Raw genomic sequence first — 11,679 nt, forward strand, 5'->3', positions numbered from 1 at the left:
TCGGTGTCCTTAAAAGTTAACATAGATCGAATTTTTGCTATATTTCTAAGTTGATAAAAACATGATTGAACAAGCTTTGTGGTGTGCTGCTCGAAATTCAAATTACTATCAAACCAAACACCAAGGTTCTTTGCCATAGGCTTAATGTGATTTACTAGGGAACCAGCAGATGGCAGTATTTGTTTTGCCATCTGCTGGGACCCAATGACCAGGATTTCTGTTTTGTCTGAGTTCAGCTGGTGGAAATTATTTGACATCCATTTTTTAACTTCACAAAGGCAGTTGTTAAGTGAACTCAGCATTCCAGGGTCTGTGGATCTGACGGGCAAGTATATTTGTGTGTCATCAGCATAAATATGAAAAGAAATGCCATGTTTATGGATAATATGTCCAAGGGGAAGCAGATACAAGGAAAAAAAATGGGTCCTAAGACCAACCCCTGTGGCACACCATATTTAACTGGACAGAACGAAGAGACATAGTTGTTTACAGACACGCAAAACTTCCTATTTGACAGGTAGGATGAAAACCATTCTAGGGCAGTACCAGAGATCCCCACCCAGTGCCTCAGTCTGTCTAACATGATGTTGTGATCAATGGTGTCAAAAGCAGCGCTAAGGTCCAGGAGTACCAGGACTGAGCACATGCCTTCATCAGCAGACATTAAAAGGTCATTGGTGACTTTAAGCAGGGCAGTCTTAGTGCTGTGGTACTTCCTGAAACCAGATTGAAACTTTTCAAATATTTTGTTATTTTCCAGTACAGTGAGCAACACTGTGGACACGATTCTTTCTAGAATCTTTGCAATAAAAGGCAGTTTTGAAATTGGTCTGAAATTATGTGGGAGGGAGGGATCTAAACCTGATTTCTTTAAAAGTGGGTTCACGCAAGCCTTTTTAAAATAATCAGGGACACAACCAGTAGATAGGGAGCTGTTGAAAACAGAGATCAAATGGGGCCCAACAGAATCTATTACTTTCAGTAAAAACTTTGTAGGTATTACATCAAGTGGGCTGGAGGACACTCTCATTGGTGATACTGTTTTTAAAAGCTCAGGCAAGTCGATGGGATAAAACTGGTTAAAACTCTCTTGTTGCTGGTGAGGGACCTCTCAGTAAGAGGCCACGGCGGTAATAGAGGCTCTGATTGACACCACCTTATTGGTAAAATAAGATAAGAACAATTCATCATTACTTCCAGCTGAGGCACAAGGAGGGGTTGGGTTTTCCAGTTGATCCACAGTCTTAAACAGAAACCTGGGATTGTGTTTATGTGTAGTAATGAGTTCAGAAAAATAGTGTGTTCTCGTATCCTTAACCATGTTATTGTAGTTAATTAATAAATCCTTCAGACTGAGGTAATGGACTTGGAGACTGGATTTTTTCCATCTGCGCTCTGCTTTCCTGCATTCCCTTTTTAGGCTGCGAATGCTGTCATTTATCCAGGGTTGCTTACTAGCTTTAGACGTAGGCCTAACCTTTAGAGGAGCAGTAACATTTAGTGACGACAAGCAGATATGAAGTTAAAAGAAGTGGCCATATTTAAAAAGTCAGTTGCATTAACATTGTTGGGGTCATCAACATGAATATTATAATCGCCACAAAGAACAATTCTGTCATAATTTAAAACCAGAGTAGATAAAAATTCAGGAAGTTCTGATAAAAATCCTCCAGGCGGTTTTGGGGGGCGATAAATTATAACAAATATGATAGGTTGCAGCCCTCCAACTTTAAGAGTGAGAACTTCAAAGGAGTTAAATTCATCACAGCGTACTTGATGACATTTAAAATATTTCCTATACACGCTCACTAGCCCACCACCACGACCACTGATGGTCGTGGAATAGATTTAACATGAGGTGTTTAGGTGGAAAACAAATTGTCTTTGATTTCCAAATGTCACAGGTTTGAAAATGTGGCGACTGATTGAACCGTGACATTATCTAAAAAAAAAAAGAAAAAAAAAACTCGAATAGAAAACACGTGCTCATTTACAGCTGGTTTCATCGGGACACTCAGATGGTTTAGGTTTTACTTGGCCCTACAAGTGTTGCTGAACATCCACAGAACAGTTTGAATTGGTACGATTTCTCCGATAGAAAGTAGTTCCAATGAAAACTGTTCCCGACGTGGCCTGTGGATTATTTAGAGTAACTGAGACTCTGAAGGTTCTGGAAACACCCTTTTAAAAGGAGGTTCGTTAGCCTCACGCAGTAGCAGCGAATGTAATCCTCAAACTCAGATACACTTTAATCAGATTCAGTCTTTCTAAAATAAGAGGATCTGCTATAAAACTGTTCTGTCAGCCGCGAAGCCGAGTTCTTATGTATATTATTCTTCAGTAATGTGTTTTGATTTTGCGCCGTCAGTCATTTCGTGGCTGGAAACGTGCAGCAGAGATCTGCAGCTGTAGGATCCAGTGTGTTTGATATGGAGAGTCTCACGCACTGTTTGCAGAGCGCAGTGTGGAGGCATGGTTCGAGTTAAAGAGAGTCCTCTGGGGAAGGGAGGACGGATTGGGGGAGGGAAAGAAGTAGATGGGAAAGGAATAAAGAAAGGACTTAAGATATAGGGAACAGAAGGGGGGACAGATGAAAGAGGAGGGCAGAAAAGAGATAAATGAGTAGAGACAGAGAAAGAATATATCCAAAACACAAAATATCCACAGTATATGTTTCACATCCTTTTTAAATAGAAACACTTGAATTAATCCTGGCAGAGCCACTTTCAGCAGCTGTATTATATTAGCACTGCCAGATTTCTCAGTTAGAGATAACACTGGTTTAGCAGGTTGTGCACCAATAAAGCACCCGCTGAATGAATGGGCTTACATTAAAAAGGCAGGATGGGGTTAGAAAGAGGAGATCTGTAATGAGAAAGAGAAATCGAGGGTTTAATGGAGGATTAATTAGTAAGGAGGCAAGCGAAAGAAGGGAGGAGAGAAATGTGTTGGAACGAAATAAGAAGAGAAAAAAGGATCAATATACGAGAGAAGATGGTCGACGGTAGAGATGAGTCGTTCTTCTTGGGAGGGCAGTCTCTAAGGGCGTACGTACCGTGCGCAAGGACGTTTAACCGGCTCGGGTACACATCTAGCGTGATCACTGGAGCCGTTAAATTTCCTTTCCCACGATTATTTGGGATCACCTCTCAACTCAAGAACAAGAAAGATATGGACACAAAGTGCAGGTGTTGGGCACGTGCGATCCACATACAGCACCTGCTGCCGTATTTCTGCCGTTAAAATTCGGCAGCTCCCTGCCTGGGCTGGACCACGGTGATGTTTACGTTTACCTGGTGGAGAATCCCTCACCTTACGCCTCGCCTTCGCCGATCAGAGCATCCGGCATTTTGTCTTTTGTGCCCTCCGAGGCCACGTTCCTCTTGGAACCTGACGTCACGTGAAAACTATGAATCGCTTGCTAAGTGTGAGTACGCCCTTAGAACCAGAAGAGAGAGGGTCGATGAACCTTCACAGCCAGTTCTTAAAGAGCAAACTAGACGAGACACAGAGGGATAGAAAACCTAATAAAATGACTGACGGAGTCCTTAGACGGATCTTTGAGGGGGGTTTGCAGTGATGAGTCCTGCCCTCCTATAGCGTACACTGGAATCCTGTAGGTGAAGGAGGGTCTACGCAGTGTATAGTGTCACTATAAGACGTAGTGGTTCCTCCAGGGATGGGTGGAGGGCTGTGAGTGTAATAAGCTGCAGAAACACGCAGAGTAAAACCCAGCTGTTAAATGTAATTACAGAGATCCTTTAGTGCAAGGCTGTTGCTTTGGACATCAGACAAAGATAAAATATATATTTGAACCCGCTCACCTTGGGAGACTCATGTAGAGCCTGCTTGTCACTCATTAGCAACAAACGTTGTTTATCCAAGAACCATTAAATCAGAGAAATCTCTCTGATGTGACATAATTTAATCCTAGAAAAGTCATGGAAAATGAGAACCGTGCAAGTTTTCCTTTTGTAAACATCAGCAAATAAGTTGTGGTTGAGCTTATTTGACTTGCTGGACATTGCATTCTTTCAAGGGTGCTAAAATGATATTGTGCAATCCCCCTGCTGTCTGATCAGCGTCTTGATACGCCACACCTATGAGGTGGATGGATTATCACGGCAAAGGAGAAGCGCTCACTAACACAGATTTTGACAGATTTTGCCTTTTGTGTACATAGTGAAAGTCTCAGATCTTTGAGTTCAGCTCATGATGAACGAGGGCAAAAACAAAAGTGTTGCTTTTATAATTTTGTTCAGTATATTTCACCCAAATAACAATTCAATAATCAAAGTACATTAATAAATAAAGTAATAATGCAAGCAAGGAAGCGTTCCCATGACCTCTCAAAGCTTCGTTACTGATTCTGGCCAACGTGCGTTCATAGGACACGATTTCTGATTCATTGCTTAAACTCTGGAGGTACTTTCCCAATATTATAACAATCACTCGGGTGATTCAGATATTGTCATAACTAACCTTTTCCCTGTGTGTTCTATGACCTCTTCCCCAAACAAGTTTGTGACTGTCTCGCATTTCCTAGAGTAGTGTGTACATATTGAGCATGTTTGTGTCATACTTGAGCTAAGGTTTGTGGGTCATAGGTTTACAGAGGGAGGGTGGGGGTGCATGTTGTGGACCTGATGAGCTCACAGGGAGGGGTCTGTCTCAGAGGTTATAGGACAGCGCTGGTCTCTCTTTATTAAATACCGCAGTGATGAGAGTTGATCAAAGGGGAGCTGCACCGTGTACTTATACACAGTGTAAGTAGTCACGCCTCCTCGCTGACAGCTCCCGTCATCAGGCAGATCACAGATCAGTCTTTATTTTAAAGGGTTCAGATGACGGCGCCCCCTGAGCTCTGCAGCAGGTACTTCCACGTTCGCCTCAGTGGCGACAGCGCAGCTCATAATGGACCTGTATAAATGTAATAATACATGTACCAGGAGAGCACCTAAATCCTTCTGGACCCAGACTGTACTTTGTATTTTAATGTGGTCTTTTTGATCCCTTGCCGTTCCCAAAGTGAGGACTTAATTGATGAGAATACTCTTATTGATACTGCAGTCCTGGATCATCCTCAAATTAAAACCCTCTATATGGACGGAATCCTTTCATTTCTTAACGGGGCTTTTATTGTGAAATATTTTCAGGACTGTGTCATGAAACATTCAGTGACTTGCACGGCTTCATATTTCAGGGGAGTCCCGGCCGAGTGCCGGCTTTTAGGGTTAGAGCTGTTGTTGATGGCCTTTATTAAAGGCAGACTCCGTGTGGAAAGATGAGGCCACGATGTCTGCGTGGACCCCAACGATAAAGACCAAAAAAAGACAAGTGCTCCCACGTTAGCAGGAGCTCTTATCAGCCTTTCTAACTCTGAGTCTGCAGCTGTGAAAATGTGTAATGTTACTTGCATTGGACAAAGGACGGGAGGACTGTGACTGTCGTTACACACAAGCAAACATTTTAGTGAACAAGTGGCAGCAGACAGAGAAACAGATCTGCTTTGGTGTTCTGTTTTATGTTCAGAACTTCATGCCAATAAAACTACGCTGAATTAAATTTAAAACAAAAAGAAAGAGAGGAGTGTCAAGATTTATCTTTCCATAAAACCCCATCTCTCTAGCAGAAACTGTTAAATCACCTTCTCAGTGCTCCAGTAATCCAGCGCTGGTTTAGTGATTTCAGTTGTTACACTTGAGTTAAGTCAAAGACTAAATTGAACTTGTTGGTGGAGGAGAAGCTTTGAGGATCTCGCTGCACAAATCCCAAAAGTGTAACTTTAAAACATGTAGGGAATCAAACTAAGGCCACAGGAAATGGTTATTTAATTAAATCTAACTGTGTCTACGGGAAGAAAGAAGAAATGACACTTTGCTACAACGTAAAGTAGTGAGTGTGCAGCTCAGTGTAAATTTGCTGTCCCCTCAAAATAACACGTCACACAGCCGTTAATGTCTAAACCGCTGGCAACAACAGTGAGTAATTTTGTGAAGATTGTGTATTTGTATAAAAATGTGAGGGGAGATACTGTATATAAAATTATTCCAAAAGACGTTCCAGCCCGTCCTCATTCTCAGGGCGTCACATACAGACGCTTTGTCAAAAGTCAAAAAGTCAACATTGATTCTTTTTAGTGATGTTACATAATTTACTTCACTGGAGTCACATAAGTAACGTAGTAACCACTACTTTTATTATCTGGACGTTGCATAAGGGTACCCAGGGCGTTAAAAAGGGACGCCGAGTTTCTTCTTCTCTCTTTACTGCCTCTCTCTGGAACATGATGTCTTATTATTATTATTCAGAAATCAATTTAATCAACGAAACACAAAATGTAAAATCAGATTTTTAAAATTTTTTGTTGTTGTTTCCACTTCAAGATTTTTCTGTCCTGTTTTAGGTTGTTTTAGTTTGCTGGAAACGGCGTCTTTAAAAACTGTAAAAAGATGATTCAGTTGACAGAAATGTTTGATCAATTAGTCATTTTCAGTCGTTTTCTAAAGTATCCTCTGTTTCATTATAACTGAATCTTTTTGAGCTCTGACAACTTTTAATGATCATAATTCTCTATTTTCTGACATTTTACTGACCAAACGTGTGATTATTTATTTATTATGGGATCTAAAATGCATAGAATTGTTATTTGTATCAGACTCAAGGTCCAGGTTGTGATTCAGGTTTACAGAAGCACAGGAAGCCAAACATTCACTGAAATGTTTCTGGTGATAACGGTTTGATGATTTATGTCAGCATCAGTCTTCGCGCCGCTGGTCGCAGCCTCGGTAATCATCCCCGATTCCTCTGATTAGCTGATATCTGACTCTGTTTCCCCTCCTCCTGCTATCTTCCAATTCTTCCTTCCTGCCACCCCGCCCTCCCATCATCCCTCCCTCCAGGCGGCGTTCATCTCTCCCCAGACGACTTCACCAAGGCCCAGAAGTACTGCAAGTACGCCGGCAGCGCCCTGCAGTACGAGGACGTCGGCACGGCCATCCAGAACCTCCAGAAAGCCCTGCAGCTCCTCACCACCGGCAAAGAATGAAACCTTTGTCCTCCTCCGATCCAATCCCTCCTTCCACGCCCCCCTCCCCTTTTTCTCCCCAGCAGCGCCGCTCTCTCTATCTGCACTGAGGACGCGCACACACACACACACACACACACACACACACACACACACACACACACACACACACACACACACACACACACACACACTGAGGCCGTTCAGCTCGCCGTCAGAGGACATGATGGAAATCAGTCTGCAACAATGGCTGCCAGTGTCCGACCCTGCGTCGCTCTGACTGACTGACTGACAGACTGACGGCTATTAGAGCCCAAACAGCAGGGCAGAGCTTCTTTATTGACCCGTTATTGGCTTATTCCAGATTCATCAGGATCCTCACATACAGACATTGTTGTGATGCAGCCAAATAGAAGTAGTTTAATAGAGCGCACTCATTTCATACACAGTGGCCGTTCAGTGTGGTTTACAATGTACACTAAATAAGTCATAAGACAGGATCAAAACAAAACATTAAAGTTAAATCCAGAAATAGTTTGCGATCAGATTCTGTTTCTGAGCTCAGATCCTGCGCTTCTTCTCCCGTCGTCTGCTAACGTCCGGCTCCTCGTTTAGTGTTGATAAACTGACTCTAATGGTGTGAATCATCAGATTCTTCTTTCTGAACCTGGCTCTGCCTTCATCGCCGTCTTCTCATCGGACTCTACAAGAAGAAGCATGTTTCAAAAACTACAGCCGCTCCCAGCAGACTGACGAACATGACGCGTGACTTAGCTAGAGCAGGAAATCACAGCTGACCACCGACTGACGTTTGCTACGGACTAAACTCTGACTGACTGAGCCGGCTGACTCGTGGAGCAGTTCCTCTCGCATGCAGGTGATGAATCTGACTGCTGAGCAGCTTTCCAGAAGCCGGTTTCTTCAGATTCTTCTCTTCCTCTGCAGCTGAGTTAGTTGACAGCGGCCACATCTTCCTCCATTATAGTCTTAACGGAAGAACTGACCCTCAAACCTTTTTCTTTCTTTTCTTTACCTGTAAAATGCAGTTCAGAATGTGTTTGACTACATTTGGGTTACACTTTGATTTAGTGTTGACATATCTCTGTCTCTGAGGCCGTGATTTAGTTTCTGCTTGTTATTTAACAATTAATTTAAGTTTCTCAGAACTTATTGTAGTGGGACGGGACTTTAAGGGTGTTCTCTCATATCTCATCATCAGAGTGGTTCAAGTTCATTTGAATAAAATATTTGAAATGATGCTTTGTGTTGTTGGCGTTTGTGCGTGGGTATCTGTAGCCGAGCTCGTGCACCGGGAGGCTCCAATCATTTCCAGTCTTCTAAACAAAGGTTTTATCTGTTTGTTTTTTATATAAATTAATTCAAGTACAGGGTTTGAGCCAGCTAACATGAACATGACATAACCAAAATAAGATGTGAACCTTTTTTATCCATAAAATCAGGCACAGGATCGATGCAGTTTGCATTTATTTCTTATTGCCAACAAATGAGCTGTTATGGATTAGTTAGGATGTTCAAAACCACCAGCAGAGTGATAAACGGGGTCGAGTCCTGACAACAGCTAATGCTGGCAGATCTCACTTATACACCACATCAGTATCAGAAACACCTTCTTCAGAGTCTCTAGATAACATTAGCTCAGCCTGCTGGGAGACATCAACAGAAACGCCACCTAAAGTGGATTTAATGTGTATCAATCATTAACAATACAGAAATAAAGAAGATTCAGGTTAGCAACATAGCCTTGCTAGCATCATCATTTAGGACCGCTCAACGTCCCCCCTGAGGAGGCTCTACGTCACCCCAGAACCACTGACTCCTGGTAAGTAGACTGGTTTCCAATAAAACGCTCATTTGAAGCCCCAGTAATGGAGCTGTTCTCTCTGTTTTTCTAGATGAAGTTTGAATTCAACTTCCTGCAAAACGCTGATTTTAAAATGTGTGTTTGTGGCACAAACCTGCTGAAACAAGGAGCCTGAACTCTCCTCTCCTGTTTTTCATTTATTATTTTATGAAAAGTTCGATCTCTGGTTTAAAATGTTTAAGCTCATATTCTCAAAGTTTGTTGCCTTTCGGCCTCAGAGTCCGTACGAGCAGAAAGCCGGCGCCTGATTGACCTCAAAATATGCTTTATATAAAATACTCTATTTTAGAACATGAACTAAGCTGAAACTGCTTTCTCAGTTGCCACCAAATGATCTATAGCCTAGTGTTTATTATATATTTTGTCCAACTTCTAGATCTTTGATAGATAAATCCACCGGCTCAGAGAAAGTGGCTCTAAAAGCTTAAATATAATTTTTCTTTCCCCTTTGTCACCAAAAAGTCTCCTATTTTCAGTTTCCGGGGTCTCTGATGTCCCCGGAACGAGACACTAAAGTTTCAGGAGCGGAACCTGTGAACTTTCACCTCATTTGTTAAATTTCAAAATACAGTCGTCACAAAGGGGACTCAGACGTCATGAGAGGAAGTCAGCGATGCTGGAGGTGGAGGCTTGTGTAATGGAGGGAACCAGGTGGTTCCAGTTTGGGTCATTATGGTGTTTTCTGAGGGAAGTAGGGGGGGGTTACAAACCTAAAGTTCAAAGTGTCCCAGCTCGTCTTAAAACGCATTAAAACAAGTTCACATAAAGTCCATCTTTACTTCTAAACCCTAAATCTGTCACTGCACTGTAAAAAACTTCATCTTTGGAATCATGGTCGGACATGTTTGTCCATTTTTAAATGTCTCGCTGCTCTTCTCAGTTTGTTGTCTGTACTTTAAAACTTTTAAATTTAAAAAAGAGATTCTTCTGTTTTTGAAAAGTTAGCCGATGGAAACGTGTTAAGTGTCTTTACTTTGACAGAAATGAAAACATTAGCTTAAGAATGTAGCTCCAGGTCCTCGGGACGACAGTCTGAAAACACTTTGACTGATCTGTGGGAACTTCCGTTAGTACGACGGAAGCAAAAGAGGAAGTAGGGAGATTATATATTAGCGACTAGTTTAAATAGCGAGAAAGTTAAATAGCGTTACTGACTCCCGTCACGTGACTGATGTAATGTTCTTAAACATTCTCAATATAATTAAAGGACGAAGCTTCTCTGTGGGTTTGAATGGAGAGCAGTGAAGCCAGTTTTGGTCCTGTGTAGTACGCACAGACTGTATATAAGAAGTGGGCGTAGTCATGGTGATGTCACCCGTATAGTATGCTGTTTTGAAGCCTCGAGTTTGGCCTATAGGGCGCCGCCATGTTGAGTTTTTGCAACCAGTGGCACCAGACGTGACCGTATTTGGACGTGCTGAGCTAGCTACTTAGATTAGCTCTAAATGGGACCATAATTTACTAAATGAACATCACGCTGTGTTGAAGAAGACTTGAAACTAGCGACTGAGACCATAAACTCATCAGGAAAGTGTTTACTGAGGGAATAAATCAGCTGACAAGTAGAAACGTTTTAACATTTCTAATGGAGCCGGACTTCTTTTTGTAATTGGTAGAGTCGCCCCCTGCTGGCCGTTCTATATAATTCTGGTTTAAGGGACTTCTGCGTTCGCATCAGTTCTCTGACCGTAAGCTTCCCGCTTGGTAGTGCGACTACAAGGCTACCAGCTGGCGTCACTGATGTCAGAACAGGTTTTTTAGATTGCCCGACAGCTTCTTATCTTTTGGGGCCTAATGACTCCTCCATGCAGGCTGTGGTCAGCTTCACTGTTTGAACTCTCGCTTACTCCCTTGATTTTAACCCGAACCACGACGTTTTCCCTCAATCTCACCAAACTGCGACTGTTTCACGTTAACCGCGTGTTTAATGTCATGTGACTTGCGTAACGTCGTTTAGTTCCGGTCGCCAGTCGTGGGCTGCTACAGGAAACAATCGTGTTGTTTTGGGAGGATAACCGAAAAATGTTGTTTTATTCAGAGATTTTGCTTTTCCGAGAGGGATCCTTTAACCTTTGACAGCTGATCACTCAGAGTGCCAAAGATTGTGATTAACATTTCTGGCTGCAAAGCTTGTGGTATAAAATGGATTTGGTGGTTCAGCAGAAACCATGAAGACAACAGGTGTCCTCTTCATTCAGAGACATTTTCAGATCATCACTAACTTCCTCTAAACTACATCTGAAGCTGTCTGCCTGTCTGTCTGTCTGTCTGCCTGCTCACCTGTCTGTCTGTCTGTCTGCTCACCTGTCTGTCTGTCTATCTGTCTGTCTGTCTGTCTGTCTGTCTGTCTATCTGCTCACCTGTCTGTCTGTCTATCTGCTCACCTGTCTGTCTGTCTATCTGCTCACCTGTCTGTCTGTCTGCTCACCTGTCTGTCTGTCTATCTGCTCGCCTGTCTCCTGTCTGTCTCTGTCTGTCTGTCTGTCTGCTCGCCTGTCTGTGTGTCTGTCTGTCTGCTCGCCTGTCTGTGTGTCTGTCTGTCTGCTCGCCTGTCTGTCTGTGTGTCTGTCTGCCTGTCTGTCTGTCTGCTCGCCTGTCTGTCTGTCTGTCTGTCTGTCTGTCTGTCTGTCTGCTCGCCTGTCTGTCTGCTCGCCTGTCTGTCTGTCTGTCTGCCTGTCTGCTCGCCTGTCTCCTGTCTGTCTCTGTCTGTCTGTCTGCCTGTCTGTCTGTCTGTCTGTCTGCTCGCCTGTCTGTGTGTCTGTCTGTCTGC

The 11,679-nt window shown here is 42.9% G+C and overlaps 1 protein-coding gene across 3 annotated transcripts in view; it reads left to right on the forward strand.

Annotated features, from left to right (window-relative positions):
- Nucleotides 1-8,284, forward strand: part of vta1 (vesicle (multivesicular body) trafficking 1) — a 63,229-nt gene extending 54,945 nt beyond the window's left edge. For all 3 annotated transcript variants that reach the window (XM_046060765.1, XM_046060763.1, XM_046060764.1), the window contains one exon: nt 6,903-8,284. In XM_046060765.1, the coding sequence (XP_045916721.1) occupies nt 6,903-7,048 (146 nt within the window). In that variant the 3' untranslated portion in view covers nt 7,049-8,284. The remainder of the gene's footprint in view (nt 1-6,902) is intronic.
- Nucleotides 8,285-11,679: the final 3,395 nt, after the last annotated feature.

The sequence above is a fragment of the Micropterus dolomieu genome, linkage group LG10 (assembly GCF_021292245.1).
Source record: "Micropterus dolomieu isolate WLL.071019.BEF.003 ecotype Adirondacks linkage group LG10, ASM2129224v1, whole genome shotgun sequence".
In the NCBI taxonomy this organism is placed as follows: domain Eukaryota; kingdom Metazoa; phylum Chordata; class Actinopteri; order Centrarchiformes; family Centrarchidae; genus Micropterus; species Micropterus dolomieu.